Source organism: Primulina tabacum, chromosome 4 (assembly GCF_025594145.1).
Source record: "Primulina tabacum isolate GXHZ01 chromosome 4, ASM2559414v2, whole genome shotgun sequence".
NCBI lineage: Eukaryota > Viridiplantae > Streptophyta > Magnoliopsida > Lamiales > Gesneriaceae > Primulina > Primulina tabacum.
Genome location: NC_134553.1, coordinates 1,072,624 through 1,095,642, shown reverse-complemented (window position 1 = coordinate 1,095,642; position 23,019 = coordinate 1,072,624). Strand labels below are relative to the sequence as shown.

At 33.8% G+C, this 23,019-nt stretch overlaps 4 protein-coding genes across 6 annotated transcripts; 2 read left to right on the top strand and 2 right to left on the bottom strand.

The window, feature by feature from the left end:
• Positions 1 to 2,497: 2,497 nt before the first annotated feature.
• LOC142542190 (uncharacterized) lies at positions 2,498 to 8,064 on the top strand. Its single transcript, XM_075648683.1, has 4 exons — positions 2,498 to 3,042; positions 6,771 to 7,268; positions 7,385 to 7,588; positions 7,715 to 8,064. The coding sequence occupies exons 1-4, from the start codon at positions 2,569 to 2,571 to the stop codon at positions 7,793 to 7,795; spliced, it is 1,257 nt and encodes a 418-aa protein (XP_075504798.1). The 5' UTR covers positions 2,498 to 2,568; the 3' UTR covers positions 7,796 to 8,064.
• A 3,863-nt stretch (positions 8,065 to 11,927) lies between these two features.
• Positions 11,928 to 13,119, bottom strand: LOC142541378 (protein PROTON GRADIENT REGULATION 5, chloroplastic-like). The gene is made up of 2 exons (XM_075647916.1): positions 12,775 to 13,119; positions 11,928 to 12,131 (listed from the first exon to the last, which is right to left on the bottom strand). Exons 1-2 carry the CDS (start codon positions 13,039 to 13,041, stop codon positions 12,027 to 12,029), a joined length of 372 nt encoding a protein of 123 aa, XP_075504031.1. The 5' UTR covers positions 13,042 to 13,119; the 3' UTR covers positions 11,928 to 12,026.
• A 520-nt stretch (positions 13,120 to 13,639) lies between these two features.
• LOC142541377 (uncharacterized) lies at positions 13,640 to 15,069 on the bottom strand. Its single transcript, XM_075647915.1, has 3 exons — positions 14,878 to 15,069; positions 14,661 to 14,749; positions 13,640 to 14,463 (listed from the first exon to the last, which is right to left on the bottom strand). The coding sequence occupies exons 1-3, from the start codon at positions 14,950 to 14,952 to the stop codon at positions 13,746 to 13,748; spliced, it is 882 nt and encodes a 293-aa protein (XP_075504030.1). The 5' UTR covers positions 14,953 to 15,069; the 3' UTR covers positions 13,640 to 13,745.
• A 3,457-nt stretch (positions 15,070 to 18,526) lies between these two features.
• On the top strand, positions 18,527 to 22,879 carry LOC142542188 (heterogeneous nuclear ribonucleoprotein 1-like). 3 transcript variants are annotated; one of them, XR_012819483.1, is made up of 4 exons: positions 18,527 to 18,850; positions 19,804 to 20,974; positions 21,655 to 21,878; positions 22,585 to 22,879. XR_012819483.1 is itself a non-coding variant. In XM_075648681.1 (2 exons), the coding sequence occupies exons 1-2, from the start codon at positions 18,629 to 18,631 to the stop codon at positions 20,899 to 20,901; spliced, it is 1,320 nt and encodes a 439-aa protein (XP_075504796.1). In that variant the 5' UTR covers positions 18,527 to 18,628; the 3' UTR covers positions 20,902 to 21,311. The 3 variants fall into 3 exon arrangements, 1 of the variants encoding a protein (XP_075504796.1); XR_012819484.1 differs by lacking the exon at positions 21,655 to 21,878; XM_075648681.1 differs by lacking the exons at positions 21,655 to 21,878; positions 22,585 to 22,879 and having other exon boundaries at positions 19,804 to 21,311.
• The last annotated feature ends 140 nt before the right edge of the window (positions 22,880 to 23,019 follow it).

Below are 23,019 nucleotides of genomic sequence, written 5' to 3'. Positions count from 1 at the left end.
AACAAACTATATATGCATTTTTTTATACCATAGATCGAGTTTAAAGGATTATAAATTTTTTATGCATTTTTTTAGTTGTGAATATAGGTAGGGTTGACCCGTCTCACATATAGGGTTGACTCGTCTCAGATAAAGATTCGTGAGACCGTCTCATAACAGACATACTCTATAAATTTTTAAAACATGTAGTTTGAATAGGTTATGTTCACTTGGGTGAAGCATAATGTTTGGGAATTTTCCCAAGTCACCCTTAATTAATACTATTTCCAAATTATCATTATGAGTAATTGCAAGGTGTATAATTGTCTAGTTTTTTTATTCTTATTTTGCCAAGTCTTGGTCAATTTGTCTTGTTTAATTTAGTACTTTTTCAGTTCTGGACTATTGACGTGTTCTAACCTTGACAAAAAGCAAAATTATTTCTGCCGTATGAGTAACTAAAATTGAGTAAGAAAATTGGGCTTTATCTCGACTAATCTGGGTAAATGTCGTTGTGAAAAGCATAAGCCAGATAAAACCAGCCCTAATTTCTATTACGCTGATGAATAGTGTATTAGAAATACTAACATAATGAATTATTAAATTCGATCAACACACGCACAACATCACACATAAATATAGATTTGCGAAAAAAGCAAATGCATGAATAAATTTTAACCTCTAGCCATTGATATTAAATTTGAGACTAAATCTGACAAGATCTCACGAACATTGAAAACAAAAATGTTTTAAATGTTTATGCGATTTATGAGATTATGTATTTCCGAATAACTGTATTGATTTAGGGGTTCTGTAGCTTCTATTTATGTGTTCTATAATCATAATCGAGAGATTTGAATTGATTGTAACTATTGCTCGCTCTCAAGCTAGTATTTTCTTATACCAGCAACATTAAACTCTACAATTGTTGGAAGACACATGCTTCCTTGCAAGTAAATCTACTGTCTCTCCCAAGGATTCCAGGGCTTACTTATCTACCTCCGATGGTGATGTTTTTAGAGGATGCTTCCCAATATCGAAGACTCGTTGGATGCCTTCTCTACCTTAATTTGTCTAGTCCTGACATCACATATGTTGTGCATAAGCTTAGCCAATATGTTGCACATCCTAGAACTTCACATCTGGCAGCAGTTCATCACTTGCTCAAGTAATCAAAGTCTGCCCGGGCCAAGGCGTTTTCTTTTCTTCTTCTTCCTCGATTCAACTCAGAGCTTTTTGTGATTCAGATTGGTCTTTTTGTCCAGACACTAGCGCTCTGTGTTATTGGTTTCTGTGTTCTTATTGGAGACTCATCAGTCTCTTGGAAGTCCAAGAAACAGACTACCACATTTCGCTCTTCTGTTGAAGCCGAATATCGGGCATTAGCAAGCATTACTAGCGAAATGATTTAGATTACACAGCTCCCGCTTGACTTCCATATTCATTTACCTACTCCAGATACTATTTTTTGCGTTAATCAAGCAGCCATTCACATCGCTACCAATCCAATTTTCCATGAACACACAAAACATATTGAAATCGATTGTCATTTCATCCAAGAAAAAGATTGTTGATCGTCTTATTAAGCTTTTACCAGTTGGCTCTCATCTTCAACTGACGAATATAAATACTAAACCTTTGGCTTTTTCTCAGATTTCTTCCTTCATGTCCAAGATGGCTATCAAGAACCTTTTTTAGTCCATCTTGAGGGGGCATTTTAGAGTATATTTAATTGTAATTTGATTACGTACCAGTACCAAGTTAGTTAGAGTATAGTTGCTTGTATGTAAACTCCCGAAATATATTTTCATTTGGTTTTTTTGTTCAATGAAAACTACACACACAAACATGTGTTCTTGGTTTTCTTTTGTAATAAGACTGGAACTAGAAAGATCTCACGAACTTTGAAAACAGAAATATTCTAAATCTTTATGCAGTTTATGAGATTGTGTATTACTGAATAAAGTCATTGATTTAATGATTTTATAGCCACTATTTATATATGTTCTCTAACCATCATCAAGAAAGAGTTTGAATGGATTGTGATTTATCTTGATGATTTTTATCTATCATTTTAACATATATAATATTCTTGATTTATCTTCTTTTAAATATGAAACGTCTTCCATATTTATCTTAATAAAACAAGTTGATCACAATAAAATTATATAAAACAATCTAACACTGTGGAGCCGTGTTTAGTTTTGAAAATGTCATGACCGGGACTCCCTAATTCCGGTAAGCATCTAATTATTGACAACTGTTATTATATACTTGTCGTTATTTTATGTGAAAAAAAAATTGGTTTTCCTATTCTAGATTTTGGTTTAATAAGTTTTTAAAATTTGTTTTGGTACTAATTTGTCTTCGGTCATGTTTCGTCTAACGTTTGGCATGACATTAATAAATGTTGACAGCTTGCTATCTAAAATCACCAATTTGTTTGATATAATCGATCCAAAATAACAAAAAACAAAACTTTAAAAAATTATTTTCTCATAAACGCATGTGTCACAATATAAAAAATGAATATAATGGTTTTCAAGTTAAAACATATGTGTGCATCAGCTTCGGTGAGTTGAGAGAGAAATGGAAGGGATTCGAGCAACTGCCATAGCCTACTACGATAGAGCGACCAGAGGAGAGAAAGACCTGGTGAAACAGTACTTCAACAAATTCGACATCAAGGGGGACGGGAAAATCACCCTCCAACAATACAAGAACGTGGTCGCGAAACATCTCTCGGAGGAGAATATCTTTAGAAAACTGGATGCCAACGGGGACGGAGCCCTGGATTTTGATGAGATCACATGTCTTTACTACATGGAGAAGAAACTCGGGTTGCATAAATGCGCCGCGTGCCGAGATTTGCTCGTCGGAGCCTACTTTTCTTGCTTGCGTTGCGTGGAAGATGGGTTGGATTCCGAGTGTCGTCTGTGCTGTGCTTGCTACCATCTGGGAGAATTTAGCCATAATCACTCGCTGAGTAACTTCTTGGATCAACATTCTATGGCTAAGGTGATGAAAAACCACACCCCCGATGCACGGCGAGATCGGAGAAAGGTATGTTTTGGAAGTTTTGGTTCATATTTCATGGACTTTTTCTTGCTTGTTACCTAATTTTTCATGAATTTCATATTTTTACTTTTCAATTGAAAAAATTTTGGATCTAGAAATAAAGGGTCGATGTCAAATCTGTCGTAATGAATATAGTTGATTGGATTCAGCCAACTGATTAGTTGAAAGAATCCACTGGTTCATAAAAATTGTATCCGTGCGAGTGTACACAAGATTTTTCTTTCATCGTACTGTCGGTGATAAAATGAACCTAGCTTTTATTCCATGAAAGCGAAGGACATTTATTTAGATCCAGAGAGCTAATAAGGTGAATGAAACATAGAAAGAAATATACGGGAAAAGGGGCTCAGATTCAATCAATAATTGGTAAACTTGATGGGAAATCATGACGAGTTTAATTGCAGCTTATTTGAAGGTAAAAGTTCATTTTTGTGTGAAATTTTGAAAAAGAAAATGCTCTTATTTGTCGGGAGTCAACGCCTCTGATCTACAATCATTCATTGGACTCGGTTTAGGATGTACAATTGATGACTTACATAAGAGTTTGTCTAAAGACAAGAGGGAAAGGTCAGTTAATATCTTTTCACCAACCAAAAGTGATATAATACATGGATTGCATAGTTTCACATCAATAATTATTTCTTTGCTTAAATTTTTTTATCAGTATTTATTTGCTTAACTCGTTGCTCTTAAAGATTGACTTATTTAAAAATGAAGCCGCTTGCATCAAATTTTGGTGGCAAGAACGTTAGAAGGGGCCGAGAGGTAGTTCCGGCGTAGCCCCTCCGACGCTCAAGTCAGAGAATAGAAAACTGAGAGAGTAATGTGTATGCTGAAAGAATGTGAACATATGAATCAATAAACAATGAATGAAACCTGGTATTTATAGGAGAGAAATAGAGTATTGATTTGGTAGATTTAGATCCTAGAATCTTGTGAAAGATTTGGTTAGATCTTGTAGATTTGGCTAGATCTTCTAGAAATGGTTAGATTTTGACGGGCTTTACTCTCTTGGGCCTTATTTCCGTAGGCTACCCGTTAATGTCTGAATAGAAGCTCTCTTAGACAAGAGCTCGTCCATATTCTGGACCCTGTTGGAGCTCGGCTCAGGAGGTCGGCCAAAATATGTCCAATCGGTGCGATAACACCATATAAGAGGTCGGCTCGGAAACTCGTGGGAGCTCGGCCCTGTCCTTTTTGCCTTGATTACGGGTGTTTTGGGAGGTCGGTCTGGATGACCTCCCACATTAGATGTCCTGCCATGAGTCCCTGAATGCTGGGCCACTAACTATCTGGGTTACCGAGAGTGGGCCAGGCCCATTCTCGATCCGGGGGTATCAATTTTGATTGTTGTTTTTAAATAAAATGTTAACTTGTAGTTAAGAATTAAATAAAATCATATTTAACTTCGAGAAAAGCAAAGTGACTAATCTCGGAACTGTCACACTCCGAGACTGGGGTTAGTCGACACAGACGTTGTTTTACACTCACATAATTGAAAATAACAAGTATCGTAGTACAACATAAATCAAAAATCAATTTATTAATCACAATCAATCATAAAATTGTATTTATAACGCAAATTCTTAAAACGATAAAATATATGGAAGCTCTTACAACTTACTAAGTGAAAATTAAAATAAACTTCTTGATTCATCTTAATATCAACCCCAAAATCGATCTTTCTCATTTTCCTCGATTTCCTCTTATGACTTATCTGGGGAGGGTAGAGTAAGAGGTGAGTGATATGATCGTCGCTCAGTAAGCGGTGGTTGTTCGAGTACATACATAGTAAATATACATGAATTTCAAAAACCACATATCATATCATCCATAACATGATTCTCATAACATGTCATCATCATAACCATAAGCATAATTTTGGCCAAGGCACTGAGATTCTTCTACTTTCCATGGTTTACTGATATCAGTCCCTAATTTTTACCCATCTAATGGGGTGAGACCGTATAATGGTTACAATCCCACCATGTAAGTGCCATAAACATATTATGCGTATTGGTATTCTCACTCATATACAGTTGAATCCTCACAGTGTCAATAATAAAACATATGATAATCGTATCAAGAAGGGGTAGAAACAGAATAACAGTGCTCGACTAAAATTTTCAAAAACGAAATAATTCATACACAACATATTTTAAACAAGTCCACTTACCTTAGATCTGGAAGAAAATGTGAAGAATTTGAAAACCATAGAAGAATCATGCAACCGACACTTTGAAAACGTCGTAGCACATCTACCGAAAAATCAGCCGAATTGTAAAATTCCTTGCGCCTTATTGAACCGTTAATCGCGCTTAAACTTGGACATTACATTAACAAATACATCAAATAAATTATGAATGGTGGATATCGGGTTTGGAATTGGTTTTAACCTGTTCATGAACGAAAAACCTTATGTATGTTGTTCCTGCTTAAAATCTGAGCAGTTTTCTTGCGAATGATATAAACAAAAAACTAACCATTGGATTCGGCTGAAATTTGGATATGTTTTTCAAACAGTATGAAAGCATATTCTGAACGGTGGAGATCGGATTTTGAGTAATTAAGCGAGAGAAATATTTTTCTGAATTTGGACATAACTTTGATGACTACAGCAGAATTTTGGAGAGGAATTTCGAAAATTTGGAGCAAAAACTGGAAAATTTGAATGTTTGAATGGTGTGAAATTTCGAATGATATAGATTGGTATTTATAGGGGGCAAAAACTTGTGTGAGATGGTCTCACGGGTCGTATTTTATGAGATATGTATCTTATCTGGGTCACCCATGAAAAATTATTACTTTTTATGCTAAGAGTATTACTTTTTATTATGAATATCGGTAGTGTTGACTCGTCTCACAGATAAAGATTAGTGAGACCGTCTCACAAGAGACCTACTCTTATAGGGACGGGGTGAAAATCTTATCATAATTCGGTTGATATTCATTCTATAATTTTGAGATAATTCTTCCATAAATATCGAGATGCTCCTTCCATTCATATTACATCACCAAATTATGAAACTCGATGGTTGAATGTAGACTGTTTTCTTGTACATATTCATTATGTATCTGGACTGTACTTAAAATTTGTTAGCTTCCTTGTTGAAAAAGCTACCTTGTATGCAATATTTCATTCCAATTAAGTTGTTATCTAGCATTAATTTCGAAATTCCTGTGTATCTTGCATTATATTTCGAATTTCATGTATTTATTGGATTAAATTTTTTTTGGATACTGTGTATTATTTAATATTTTAGAATTTATTATTTTTACAATAATACCATAATGATCATGTGTAGTTAAAGATGAAGAACTGCGAGTAAATAATAAAATACCGAAATCAGGTGTAGATTTTAAGATAACGCACAACTCGGACAACAATTAACCTTGACTTCTTAGATGAATTTAAGAATTGACTGAGATTTTGTAACATATAACAAAGATCGGGTCTAGTAACCGTGAGATGTATCAACTTACCAACAAGTCGTTTGAAGCACTTGAATCTGGTAATGAGGAATCAACATGATTATATGATGTCCAAGATGGGTGTATTTTAGATTTCCACCAATCTCGAGGCAAGTATATTTTAGTAATAAAAGTGTTAGTTTTAGAAATGGCTCATAATTCTATATTACGATGGATTTACACCTCAAATTTAACAGATTACTTCGCTTCTGTTAAACAAAATTTATCAATCATTGATGCAGAAAGAGTTGGAAGAACTCCGGCAGATTGCAAAATCCTATTACCTTGCAAGCACCCAAGAAGTCCAGGACTTAGCACACAAATTCTTCGACTCCATGGATATGGATGGAGATGGTATGGTCGATCTCTCTGAATTCCTGGAATTCATGAAAGAAGAAGGCTACACACGAATGCAGAATCCTAAATTCTTTAGGGAGTTAGACGTGGACGACAATGGAACCTTAGATTTCGACGAGGTCATGACAGCATATTACATTAACAAAAGCGGGCGCCCGTTCTGTGACAATTGCGATAATTTCATACGAGGAATATATTTCTCATGTGTCGAATGCTACAGAAACCCTAAAGACTCGTTTAATCTGTGCTGCGATTGTTATCGTTCTAAGAAATGTGATCACAAGCATGATGGTCGGATTCAATTCTTGGACAACTTTGCGTTGTTGGAAGCTATGAAAAATTCGCATCCGACGCAAAAGAATGAAAATGATCAACAAAATCAGGTATATATATATATATCATTGTTAAGTACACACACACTATATATATATATATATATATATATATATATAGTCTGATGATGATGTATCATTTTGTGAAATTTAATTTTTGTTGGCAGGCTAGAAGTCCGGTGCCATCACATTCACAAGCCACTAGAAGTCCAATACCATCAAAGAGAGAGGAAAAAATTCCAGTACCATTACATACTACGACAGTTCCTGCACCTAGTTATACACATAATGTTATCTATAATACATATATTGTGAACCCTCCTCCTCCGGTCCCAAATTATCATAACGCGGTTATTCGTCCACCAAACCGGGTCAGTATTTTTTTAAAAAAAATTATATTCTAGAATTTCAATTGGCTCAATTAATATATCTAATTAAACATGTGAAAATGGAATTAATATGGACTGTATATGTGTATGTATATACATGAATTTCAGAACCACTGGGGGTTAGCACTTAGAGCATTGGAGGCGGCGCTGGCTATTGCAACCTCCGTGTCAATGTGTACCACCATGTGAAATACTGATCCAAAAATGTCAACCACTAAATTCGGGGATTTTATGCATGCATTTCGCAAGTTCATGTCGTTAATATGAGTTGGTTAATTTGGATGTTCGAATTGATTACGACCAATTATTATGAGTTTGATTTCTTCTACTAAGACGAGTTCTTTTGTTTTCTATGATTTGAAGGTTTATTTTGAGAAAATGTGTAGGAGAGTGTAATTTATGCTTGATTTTGTATTGAATTTTGATTTGTAATATTTATTTATGATTCCCTGAACTATCCACGATGCGTTGTCAGTTGCATTATGTCACGGCCCAGCCCACAATAATCAAAATAAGTTATGTTTCTAAAATTTGATACAATTCTCTGAAAAACGCAAAGTCACGGCCCAGCCCACTTGTGATATTGTCCACTTTGGCCCTAAGGACCTTCTCACCCTCCCTTTTGGGCCAAAGCAGACAAAATCATAAGTGGGCTGGGCCGTGACATTTGGTATCAGAGCGACTCCGCGTGGGTTTGGGATGGTGGGGCAAACCTCAGTGAGGACGCTGAGTCCCAAAAGGGAGGGTGAGAAGGCCCTTAGGCGAAATCCCATAAACAACGAGAGAGATGCTGGGCATTTAGATGAGCGTGTAGCAACTCCTTGTGACGCGTTTTAAAACCGTGAGCCAGCGGACCAAAGCGGACAATATCACAAGTGGGCTGGACCGTGACAAAATCTATTTCGTTCTTTGAAGTATTGATAAAAGCATATTATTTTTGACTCTTAATGTTTTATTTGATGAGATGTGAAAATAGTCGAAGGATTTATAAGAAATATTCAGAAGTTATATGAAGGATTCAAAAATATTTTGACAACCTAAGGTTTCATGTAATCGGATGATGTGTTGAATGTATATGTTGCTGTCAATGTGTGTGTAAGGTTTTTTTAATATGAATTAGGGCATCCGTATCCGTCGAAATTAATCCATGTTAATAACTCTCCATCTCATCAAAAATGATGGGGTCCACGAGCCACATATTCATTACATTAACACTTCTCCCATTATTAACACACACCCACATTCATTTAATTTCAACTTTCATTATTTATGGGTCCCACTGTTCACTTACTCATTTTTTTTTATTTTTAATATTTCAATATCTTTCTAATATTTTTAAAATTTTACAACAAATATTCAGGTGTAGGCGGTGGATACGGAGCTCGGGAGGTGTAATTTGGATGATTCGAAGGATTTTCATAACCTTGGAAATTTGAAACAAACGGCCAATTTGGAAATTGTGGTGGATATTGTGTAGAAGAAACAAATCGAGGTCGATTTTGTGAGTTCTGACTATTGTCACCCATTTGGCTTAAAAATATGAAAAGATAAATGTTGTGGGATGAATTTGTAGAAATTGATTAGTATATATAGTGAGTAATTTCGAATATTGCCGTTGGTGCATAATTTTGCCGTTTGAAAATAGCCGTTGGTGATAATTAGCGACGGTTTTTGAAAAACCGTCGCACATAGCGACGGGTATTAAAAAACCGTCGCAAATAGCGACCTTTTTTAAAAAAAAAACAGACGCTTTTCGCTTTGCGACGGTTTACGAAAAACCGTCGCAAAGTTGCGATGGTTTACGAAAAACCGTCGCAAATTTCGAAATAACGCCGTTCATTCTGATGAATTTCTTGGCTGCCATGTCAGCCAAGATTATTAATTCTTGCGCCCACATTGGTGGGCGAAAATTAATGGGTGTTATTAACACCCATTAACCAACCAATGTGGGTGCCCTTAACGTGAGCGTGTTTCATGTTCATGGCAACCACTTTTATGTTTGCTGGCAGGCGAGGATGAGTTGTTCATGTTGGAAGTCACTTGTCGGAATCATTCTAGTATTTTCGCATTAAATAAATTTGAGTTTATGAATTTTGAAATATTGTTTTTAAGTGAAATATTATTTTAGTATGTAATGGAAATGTCAGATAGTTAATTGCATGATGACTTTTCATTATTTAATATGACAATTATGAATAATTTTATTTTATGATTTAGGAGGTTATTTTATATCATAAAGATTAATAATTAAGTTTTGTTAGTATTGATAAAAACAAAATTCCGCGCATTATTTTTTTAGAAAAAATCAGGACATTTCAGATTCCCATATAAATTTGATTTAGAATGGCAATTTTTAAATCAGAATAAGTATTTTAGTTATGTGTCCGTGTTAGCATTTGCAATTTCAGACTAAAAAGTAATTAAATAATGGTGCAAAGGGCGATTGATCTGAAATACTTAAAAGTAAGTCAAGGTGAGTATAATTTATTTATGACAAAAATTTGTGTGAGACGCTCGTATTTGTGAGACAGATCTCTTATTTGGGTCATCCGTGAAAAAATATTATTTTTTATGCCAAGAGTGTTACTTTTTATTGTGAATATCAGTAGAGTTCCGTGAGACGGTCTCACACGAGACTCGCTCTTTATTTATTTATAGATAAATGTTAAATATGTTGACTTTCTGAGGGTAAAAATGACTTTTCATGTCGATAGACCTTTTTAAATAAAAGATACCATATTATCAGCCATCATGCGGGGGTTTATAATATTTTAAATCGTCTGATTTCCAAGTTATTTGCCCAAAACATTAATTTATCGTAATAATTGATTCGAAATCATGCCTATTTTCTGGGATTTAAACTTTTTATCTGAAATCATTTTCAAAAATCGATTCTTCCGACGCCAAAACACCAAATAAGCAGCAAGGAGAACCAAATTGGTCCTATAATTAATACTAGCGTTCGGCCTACGGGTTGCGTTTTTATACAAACTTATATTTTGTAACAAAAAAAAATTTGAGTTTGATCATAACCAAACAAGTCCTATAATATATACTAGTGTACGGTGCATGCGTTACGTTATATTACATTTTTGTATTTTATGAAAATTTTCTTTGGAACTTAATCATTGTTTTGTAATTAATTTGATTTTATTAAAATATGGGTAACATCCCAATTGTAAAAATTGACGGGAGATCATACAATAACTTGACTATGGGCTGCAATTTGGTGGCCTTGAGTCTTGATAGCCGATTGAAAAAATTCTTTGGAGAATGATTATATCGCAAAAATTAATTATTATTATTATTTTTTATTTTTTTTTTGGAGTTGGGAGTGGGGAATTGTTGCGTAGGAGTTTTTATGTGTGTGTGGATATAAATGTTATCGCGAATGTTGTAACATATTGTGATAACATACAACAGAATAATATAAAACAGAAATAAATAAATTAATGAAAATTAATATATATATATATATATATATATATATATAATTATGCACAAGTGAACACACTAGAGCAAAATAATCACTAGAAAAGACATCGATTTTACAAAACCAATACCAATGAAGAAACAAAAAATTATATTATTTAACAAGTCAAGGAAGTTAATTACAGTCTAAAATATCAATAACAAAAATAATAAAAGCACAAAAATGTAAATTTGTGAGGCCGAAATTTGGAACAACAAAACAATTTTTCAATCAACACTTTGTATATATGACCGTTGTCTTCAAGTATCTCCAACACGTAACGACAACACAGTGAAACAACGCGTCACGACAACACAAGTGACTTGCAATGCAAGTCACGTTTCCTTTCATAGTCACCACATAGGTGGCAAAAGAATAAAGATAGCGTACAACACTAAAATTTGATAATATAAAATATCTAAATCGTAAAAAAAAAACAAATATATATTATTAATATTGTTTTTTTTCCTAACATCAATAATTAGCATAGTAAAGAGTATTCATACTAATTAGTTTCACATTAAATTCATGACCATTATTTAGTTATTCCACCAATGATCACATTCCACATTCTGCCACTATATATATTTCCATCTTATCAGAATTTAAAAAAAAAAAAAAAAGTTTTTGAATTTGAAGCGAACCATCAAGCAGTAGATAATTGGCGAAAATCTATTAATTAATTGCATGCAGAATTACTCAAATCATGGACGTATTAGAAATCAATTTTTTTTTTCTTTATGAAGTATCTTCCCCATTGATTATTATTCATTAGAATTATTTTAGCATTAATTTTTAAAGATGAATCATTTGATAAAAAAAATATCCAATTAAATTTCTTGGAAGTAATATGAGAAAATCTAAAACATCTATAGACCAAGAACATGAAAATATATATAGATACAATAACAAAGGTGCTCATCCTTTTAAATTTTAAGAGAATCGTGATCACGCAAGAAATCCAAGCCGTTCTCCATTCTTCTTCGCAATTCGAATCAATGCTTGCCGTTGCTTTGGGTCTGCCCCTATGGATTTGCAAAACTCGGTTATTACCTGAAAGTTTTTTATGCAACATCAAATTATAAGAAATATAGTTTTTTTTTTAAAAAAAGAAATACTAATAATAATAATATAAGAAGAAAATAAAGCAGTTTGTATAAATTATGTTACAATAACAAAAACCCAAAATTATTCTCAAACTAGTTAGGATTCAATATCTGCTCTGGATTTTATCTCTTGGGTTAGGGAAGAACCTGTGTAAATGATTTCTATGATTAATAAATGTCGTAAATTTGTGGTATGCATTATTACCAAAAAAAAAGTTATGGAAAATTCCTTAGCCAAGAGTTTGGCCCATGCAACATGAAGTGCATGTCTTCTTCTTCTTCTTTTTTTTCTTTTTTTTTTTTCTCTTTTCGTTGGCCATTTTCAAGTAGATTAAAAATGCACAATTATTTTGATAATTGATTTCGAATCCAATATTTGTATGTGGTCATATAGACTTCCCATCATTCTTGTAAAGATTGACAAAATTCATGTCAAAACTCAAATATTAATCGAATACTTGGATTCCAGACACACCTTGGCTTATATATTCAAGAAAATTTTGATGAGATCTGCCCAGAAGCATGATTATATATATCCAATAATTTTCAGAAAATCACACAGATGTTTAAGTAACAGTGAGTTACGTTACCTGCGAGTGTAGAGCAATGGCTTTGCCCCTCAGTTGATTGAACTTCTTCTTCCCAATAATATTACGCGCCACCACCACAACTGGAGCGAAGATGCCTTTCCCTTCATTCACATTCCTCATCACCGGACGCAACCGGACCGACCGCGCCACCCTGGAATGTGGCGCCGCCGCCGCCTTGTACTGCAGCGCCATGGTGTTATCTTCGCCTCCGGAGATGGATGTTCCCCAGCTTCCTAGAGAAGCAGTTGCGGAAAGCGAAGTAGCCATTTTTTTCTGCTGGGATGAGATCTTGAGTTGAGTGATTGAAGATTTTGGTGGTCATTTGTTTGATGGAATATTTAGAGCCACAAGAAGTGCTTGTTCTAGATTTTTCTTTTCTTGAATTTGTTATTAGTAAATTTAGGAGAAAAATAACATTACATAGCCAAAAAAATTCATAACAAATTACTAGATAAATTATTAAATAGATATTTCTCCCGAAAATTAATTTTTTTCGATTAAATAAATAAGATAAATATATTTTATTTATTATATAATTATACCAATAGTAGGCATTTGATATATTTTGCTTCAAATTAATATAATAATATAATCTTAAATTAATTATGTGAAACTGTCTTCTTATTAATGACATTAATAAAATAAGTTAAGTAGCTTCATAAATTATAATTTCGTTTTAACATTATGGTATTTATTCTTAAATTCATTAATTATATCTCAAAATAATAAAATTAATTTTTCAAATATTTTATTCTACGTATCATTATTAAAAATAATATACCTTTCAAATAAGAAATTTGTGTGAAAATATTCTAGAGTAAAACTGTTTGGAACAGTAACAAATCCACATGCATGTATGTATGTATGTATGTATGGTGAAACAAAAACGATCCACGTACACAATGAATCATACACAAAATCAAACCAAACAATCAAGCAACCCTTAATCAAGTTCGAGATCAACTGTCTTTTTATGTCAACCTTAACAACCAGTTTGAGAGACTGGCATCAACTGTAACACTGCGCCCTTGATCTCCTAAAATTTTCCAACTTTTCATGTTCTTCAAAGCACAAGGATCCAAACTTTGTTCTTCCTTGGGGTGACATTTTGGTGTATTTGGCTCGTACTCATGATCTAACGCAGCATTCTCCTTTTCGTGCCTCAGAGGCGCTACCTTAGCTTTCACTGCTTTCCACTGACTCAAATTTTCAACTGGACTAAGCACAGAAAGGACATGTTTTTTCCTATCGTTAGCATACAAATCTGATCCAATCCCCTCAATCTCTTCATTCTTCGAGCCAAGATTTTGCCTTAAAATACTATTTTTCTCATCATTTTCACTGTCATAATTGTCCCCCTTATCTTCGTTGCTACTTAGGTCATCTTCAAACTCGTAGCCATCGTTTTCTTCTTCGTAGATCTCTTCTGTGCTGCAGTTACGATATCTGTGACTTTGAGCGTAGGATTTATTGATTCTTGATGATATTGAATCTTGTGTAAAATGTAAAGTGGCCATGAGGCTTGTGGTTTCTGTGTTGAATTCCCATTTGGTTTGTTCTTCTTCTTCACTATCTGAGAGGAATGTGCTGATGTCTTCCTCGTTGTGTATTGGTTCATAGGCCTCCACATTTAAGTTGAAGCTAACCTTGTTCTTGATTTTTGATATCGATGCTTCTTTTGGCTTCTCTCTACGAAATTAACAGTCACACAAGCATCAGTCATTCCTCTGGCTCATCAGCCGCATCAAAAACTCGTGTCGCACGATCTCGACTCAGAGGACAATGTATATATATTTATTGCCGAGTACGTTTTATAAAAACTTGAGTGATACGTCAAAACTTGAAAGTGACTCCATAAGGAGTAAATCAATAAACAAATGGCTTACTTGATTTCAGAATCTAATGTATTGTGCTTCTCTGTGGTGTCAAGTTTGATGAAAACATCAGAATCAAGAGCTAAGTAGCTTCCATGGTTCTGTAAATTCAAGCCCAAAGAGTAATAAAATGCATAACTAAATAAAAGTAAAATAGATTTCCACTTTATAATCAGCTCAGTACATGATAATTATATTATATAGTGCTTGAACTTTGAAGGGATCTTACTTGTTCCACAGATGAACTTATATTCCTGGATTTTCTTTCTTCTTCGTTTTGAATCCAAAACATGCAAGAAAACATCCCATTTCAGAAGCCCGGAAGACAAGAATTCGTGCAAATTGGCTTTAACTTGTGGCCTTATCAGTTCATATATACTAAATGCTCGTGTGTGTGAAAATATGTGTATTAGTATGTGAATGTGAGAAAAGAAAGTGAGTGAGATATATGATTCGCATTTGTGTTGCTGTGTTTGCCTCCAATGAGTTTTGAAAATAACGACGTTGTGAAAATTACTATAGAATGGAAAAAGTGGGCTCACAGCTCCGACATTTCATTCTTTGTTCAAATTCGTATTCTTTCATTCCCTACTTTAATTTGGATTATGCTCTGTTTTCCTTAATTGAAATTCTTTTAACAATGTTTTCAGCAGTGTTAATGTTAACGTGAATTTGGGATCGGGTGGAATGGATATATTGATTTAATATATTTAAAACGAAATAGGAATTTTGAAAAGAGAAAAAAAAACATACATAAAAATTTGAAATTTTAAAAAATTTTAAATTGATTTCGTTTTATCGTTGGTTGTTGTGATGAGTCCACACTTGCGAAGATTTCATAAGTGCAACGAGGGTTTCAAAATTATCATTATATTTTATTTGAGAAACTCTTTCAAAAATACATTTACAATAGTTTTGTCATTTTAAGTTGATTGTAACCTAACGTGTAATTCTCATTGTCCATGTAATATAATTTCTCTCGTAATATAAAGTTATTTTATATAAAAGATGATGTGGACAAACACAAGATAATGGGATTCTACGGTGCGGATATGACTTTCACTGCAATCCAATTGTCACGAAAAAAATCCAAACATGTGGGAAATAATCATTGAATTTACATTCAGACCACAACATAGTTTGATTACATGATAGAGATCTTAATTTTTCTACGTTATCGGTAAAGTAAATATATCATAGATTGATTAATATAATATATAATATTATATAATTAAAACAATAATTTTAAATATAAATGCAAAATATAAGTATGTAAACTGATGTAACATAGGTACCGTTTGTTGCGTGACATTAGACAAATAATATGGAGATAAATAATATTTTTTAATAATAAAATATATAAAATGATAGTTAATATAATATTTAATTTGATTGATTAATTGATTAAAATTGAAATAATGTGATATTATCGTTTTGTCCTTTTGAAAATATTAATAAAATATTTATAATATTATTTATTAAAGGTAACATTGTAATTTCAATTCAATGATTTGATTGATGTGAGATAAATTTTTGATGATTTGATTGATATAGATAAATGATTGGTAGATGAATAAATAATATGATGTATCAAAAATGATATTAGATACGATAAAAATGTGGATAAAAATATAGATAAATAATAACGTGAACCAAACGATACTTAGTATACATGGGAGGTCAAAGCGTGTAAACAAAAACAATGAGACTGATGAGTCATTAGGGAAAATTATATATATATTTTTTATCATATTTATATATTTTTATCGATTCTGGTCGTTTAAGTATCAAAATTTAATCTTAGTACTGTATCATTTTAGTTTAGTAGTTTTAATTTTTTCATCAAGAGTGTTGATGTTGCACTATAGACATCAGTGTCACATCAGCCGTATTGGTACTATATCAGTGTCACATAATAAAAAAAACTAAAATTTCCAAATAAAAAAATTTTACGAATTAAGACTGAAAGTTGATGACATAGATGTCCGAAATCCTGAAAAGACAAAAATATATGATCAAAAATCAAATTTTCTCTTTCAATAAAATGAGAATTGATCAATAAATTTTGAAAGTGATATTAAATTTGAGAAACAACGGGTGTGTGAGCTATTATCTACTATAAAAACTACTATGAGATTGTCTTATGGATCAATTTTGGTTGGTTCACTCATGAAAAAATATTATTTTTTATTATAAATATAGATATGATTGACTCGTCTCACGAAAATAAATTCAAATGTTATCACAATCTATACATACTCAAAATAAACAGTTTGAGGTCATCTCATACACGATTTTTTCGGACGATTTCAAAACCAAGTTAATAAATTATAATATGCTCGGTCACAACAATACACTCACAACAAAATGACATTTTCCAAATTTAATACATTATTGTTTTCTTTGGTGCTAGGTGTTACGACTTTGTTCATGATTTCTCTCTTTTGAGACTATTTTAAGAATATTTAACAAGTGTTTTTTTATAGGAGGAATAATTTTGGACAAGAGTTAAAGAGTCAATATAGTTATTTAACTAAGTATGTTGTTTATGTATATATAAAAAAAACGATGCGAAACGATTTGGTTATCTGTCCGGACAATTGGTAAAAAAAATTAACCACCCCTACACCGCACCATGCCTGCGAGGGCTTATTAAGTTGTTTTTGTTATTTTAGTTGCTTGAGTTGTTGCTCCATTTAGTTCTCTAACAAGGATAAAAACAATAAACCTAATCATATTTATATCTTACAGCAGATCTATCGTGAGACGATTTCACGAATATTCATATTTGAGACTGGTCAACCTTACCGATATTCACATTAAAAGTAATACTCTAGCATAAAAAATAATATTTTTTCATGAATGACCCAAATAAGATATATGTCTCACAAAATACGACCCGTGAGACCGTCTCACACAAATTTTTGTCTATATCTTAATATTGTGGTTTATTTTTTATTTCATTAAATAATTATTTTTACAAAATTCTTTTAATGTCCTTAAACATGAAATATTAATTTTCTCAAAATTATTTATGTTTTCCCACAAAATTTGTAGTCTCACTTTGAAAAAAATCACGTTTTAGCGAAAACACGTTGACTTAAATGAATAAATGCAATCTTCAAATTTCTTATAAGAGGAAAAATAATATACTAAATTTAACCGAAATTTTAATGAATTTGAGTATATAACCTATGTTATTAATATTTTTAAAAAATAAATATAAATATATAAATTTATTTATATTCCAAGTAAACCTTAATTATCAGATACCGACATATATGATTATTATTATTTTTTCATAGTAGATTATACTTTTTTTATTTACTAAAAGAAATTTTGATTGCACAAGCACCTAAGACTAAATTTAATCTACAATAAAAAAGAAATTAAAACATAATTTAATTAGCTTATACGAATAAATTTTTTGGAATATATTTAGCTGTAAAAAATTTAAATCCATTTTACATATTGAGTTTTTCGGAGAAAATACTGATAGAAATATAAATCCATTTTAAATAATTTTTCGTTATAAATAATAATTTTGAATCCGAGTAGGTCTTTTGTGAGACGATCTCACGAATCTTTATCTTTGAGACGGGTCAACCCTACCGATATTCACAATAAAAAATAATATTCTTAGCATAAAAAGTAATATTTTTTCATGGATGATACACAAGTTTTTCCATTGAATCGGATGTTTCCACAAAAATAAAAAATCTCTCCCCTTTTTACCTCTACCATCGATAATAATAATAATAATAAATAAATAAATAAAATGTTTACTAAAAAAAAAAAATTAACTTCGAATCTCAGCCCTCAACATGGAACCTCATCTGATCCCAGCCCTTCACATCAAATCACCTCTCTTTTCTTCGCTACTCTTCAGCAATCGGCTGAGTTAGTACACGCAGCTGACCCCAAACCCTTGTTCCCGTGAACTCAGCACTCATCTCCGCAATTTTTCATCGGAATTATTTATGGATTCAGATCAGGGGAAGCTTTTCATAGGTGGAATTTCATGGGAAACAGATGAGGAGAAGCTGAAAGAGTACTTTCAAGGATATGGAGAAGTATTGCAGACGGCGGTGATGAGAGACAAGATTTCTGGAAAGCCAAGAGGCTTTGGTTTTGTCGTATTTTCAGATCCAAACATTCTTGATGGTGTTCTTCAGGATAGGCATGTTATTGATGGCCGCACGGTAAGATTCGTCTGGCTTTTTGTTCATTTTCATTCGTTGGTTCACGAAATAGCTCTGTTCGACATTTGAGTTTTTCTTGGTTTATTTTAGCATCTGGGTTTATGTCAATTTACCTTTATTTTAAATATCTATGTTATCTATCAAGCTCCAATTGGATGCTTATTGTTTTGGGGACCTAGTATTTGAATTTGTATTTCTTTTGTAACACGCGTTTAAAGTATAAACACTTTCCGAGAAAATAGTGCGAAGAATACATTTATATCTTGAAATTTCTTGTCGTCTCTTTTTTGCTTTTGCTATATCTTCAGCTTTTGGTATCATTTCATATATTAACCATCATTTAGGGTTGTTTTGCTTCATGGGAGACATTTTTAGCCAACAGCCATTCTGTTCCTGATGGTTTGTTTGTGTTTTGTTTATCATTGTTAAGAATTCTCATTGCATGTTGTGTTATTTGCCTGTCTTAATACTTTAGCATTTATTATGTGCATATGTATGGGTTTTACACAACCCAACTGCCAATTGTTGATAGGGTAGTTTTTCAACAAAAGATTATGTCTATTAATTAATTGTTCAATATTATTTGACTATCAATTCATAGGCTTCTTCCAATGGAAGATACCGTACCGGTACTGCTAATCTATATCTTGGTACTATTCTGCTGTTGATTATTTTACGTATTTAGGAAAAGAGAAATAGTTAATAAACTAAGACGGATGATTTTTTATATCATCCAGTTACTGTTTTTTGAAATGACATGAGCAAGATTTTGGATGACGATCATCCACTTATGATGTAAAATAGATTGTATAGTGGATTACCACGTGGGGTTGTAACTGTTTACTGAGTTCTTCAACCAACTCCAGGCAGAACGTATAGTTGAATTACCCCGCCTTTTTATGTGATGGTTTTTGTTCTTTATAATGATGGGATTTTATTGTTATACCTGATAGGTCGAGGCTAAAAGAGCTTTATCACGAGAGGAACAGCAAGTTTCTAAAGTTGGAAACCCTGGTGGCGCAAGGAATTTTGGAGGTGGTGGAAGTACCAGAACAAAGAAGATATTCGTTGGGGGTTTGCCAGCAACTTTGAGTGAGGATGGATTTAGGCAGTATTTCGAGACTTATGGTATGGTAACTGATGTAGTGATAATGTATGACCAGCAAACAAACCGTCCTCGCGGATTTGGCTTCATTTCATTTGATTCTGAGGAAGCAGTAGATAGGGTTTTACACAAGACATTTCACGACTTAAATGGCAAGCAAGTGGAAGTGAAGCGTGCTCTTCCCAAAGACGCCAATGTTGGTGGTGGTGGCCGATCTATGGGTGGTGGAGCTGGTGGTAACAGTGGAGGATATCAGGGTTATGGATCTTCTGGAGGTAATTCAAGCTCTTATGATGGGCAAATGGAATCAAAGTATATGCATTCACAAAATGCTAGTGGTGGTTATCCTTCTTATGGTTCGTCTGGGTATAATGCTCCTGGTTATGGGTATGGCAATGGTATGGGCTATGGCTACGGGAATTATGGTGGTGCCAACCCAGGGTATAGTGGTCCTGCTGGTGGAGGCTATGCAAATCCTAATGCTGGATATGGTGGTGGCCCTCCAAATGCTTCTAGAAGTTCATGGGGCTCACAAGCTCCGGCTGCATATGGCTATGGAAGCTCTCAGTGGGGTACTCCTGGCGGCGGCGGCCCAGGTAACAATGTGCTTACTACTGGTCAATCTCCAGGTGGTTCTTCTGGATTCGGGAATCAAGGTTATGGTTACGGTGGGTATGGTGGAAATGATGGAGGTTATGGAAATCAAGCGGCTTATGGAGCTGTTGGTGGTCGTTCGGCAACCGGCCAAAATGGTAGTGCTCCTGGAGATCTTCAATCTGGATCTGGCAGTTACATGGGTGGTGGTTATGGCGATGGAACCGGTAATATAGGCTATGGAAATGCTGGATGGCGATCTGATTCATCAGCAATGGGGTCACATGGTGGCCAAGTTGGCTATGGAAGCGGGTATGGCAGTGGTTCAAATCGATCGGGTCAGCAGCAATAATTTATCGCTTGAAGTCAATCTATTCTTCTTTTGAGGAGCTCTTACGGTTTACAAACTCTCTTCTCTGGCCAAAGTAGGTGGCTCTTGCCAGAAGTCACCTATTCTATGGGACTCTTTGGATTTCTTAAGTTTGTTTGATCATATTTGTTGGTTTTACTGTTATGCTAGTTTCTAATAAGTTATACTTCTTCGAGAGTAGTCTTCTTGCAATTTTCTTTGCTTTGAAGTGTAGTTTTAAGCTTGTTTTGTGTAATGTTTGAGATATGCTAGTTTCTATTGAACCTTATCCTAGTGAATTGCTGGTGAGCTATTAGTGTTTTGACCTGTAACCCCAGTAGAAAGGTTTATGTGCTCTGGATTCTCCATTTCCATGATGGTGGTTATATTTCATTGCTAATCTGTTTGTTGAATGTGGCTTACCATAAACTGAATGATGTTTCTTTGATATTGATATCATTAAATGCATGTTGATTCGGTGAACCTTTAGTGACAGGAGCTCGGATATTTCCGTAATATATAATTCTTTCAATAATGGAACTATCGAAGATCTTAGCTCTAGTTCTTGTTCCATAGAGTTGTAATTTTTGTTGGAAGTTCAGCATTATGGCATCAGATAAATTAGTTTCGTAATGGATATCAGTGATAGATAGCAGTAATGGGATGAATAGCCATAATGGATAGCGGTAATCTACTGGTAGATACATTTTGGCTATGGTATAATCTTCCTCCTGTATTTGGCCTTGTGTTGTACAGGAGTGGAGGGGCTTGCATAAAAAAGTTGGATCAAATTTTCCAAGCAAGCTAAACATGAGCATATTGGATAATCTGTTTAGCATGGAATGAGACTTTAGAGGTGGCTGTGCCTGGGGTGACACGAGAATTAACTTGAGCAGAAGCAGTCACTGCAGCTGTTGAAATGATATCCTTCAATCTTCCTTGGGTTTCTGTGGGAAGAAGATTCACAGCCATAGATTTTGGTATGTTGGTTTTGTAGGGCTGTTAGGCTGGTTTTCATGTTACGATATTGTGGACGGATTCAGATACAATAGAATTGGTCTCTTCAATTGTTTCATCTAAATTCTAAGGCGACTATTTGGTACTTGTTCAGGAGTAAAGTCTTTGGATTTTCTCTGCTTTCAATTTTAGTGTTAAATTCGGTTTGCTCATACCTATGTTTACTAGCTTTTCCAGGTCTTCACTTGCTATAATATTTGAGATATTTTAGCCTCTCTATAGAACTTTTATTGAGTCAATTAATGGCTAGTTGTTAGTTTTTGGCCCGCAGCCCTATGAGCAGAATTTGTGGTATGGAATTTTCTTGTCTGTAGTTTTTGATGGCGGTGACATATTATTCCATATTCCATCACTTGGCCAAAACTGAACTTTTTGTCTCGAGTGTAGGGTATCATTTGAATGAATTCCCTTGGCAAACCTCTTACAGACAGAGTTCAGTTATTCCTATCTTGTTTAAATCTTTCTATTATGGAGGTAGTTAAGATCTTAGCTGTGGTTAATGTCGATTTGAGTTGTGTTTCCGTTAGAAATTTGACATTACCACAATTTGTAGCTCATAGTGAAAAGATAGCAATGGGTAGTGGTAGTGATTATGGATAGCGGTAATCTACTGATAAATTTTGCCGTTGACGTAATCTTTCCCCCTCTGTCTGGCCTTGTGTTGTACAGGAGTCAAGATTCTTCCAAAAAAGGTCTGCGAAATGGCCTCCTGAGACAAACACAAGCGTGTCAAAGGGGTTGCTGTGACTGGGTTGAGTTATGATGAACCGAAACAGGTCCTGAAGCATTCGAAATGGAATCTCTCAAGATTCGCAGCATGGACTTTGGTATGTTGATTTTGAAGGGAGTTGGTCTAGTTTTCATGTTCTGATATTGTGGAGGGCATTGAGATAGAAGAGTACTACTCTCTTGACTTGTTCTAATTGTTTCTTGTTCTTGATTCATTGACCTTTCTCCTTTGATACGTTTAATTCACGTTTCAATCATACGCAAAAGTTGATGTTATATTCAACATAATGTGAGAATGAAGAAATAAGGTTACATTTTGATGGAGGGATTTGGAGTTGAGATTTCAAATCAAACTTATTCACCTAGGTTGTCTAT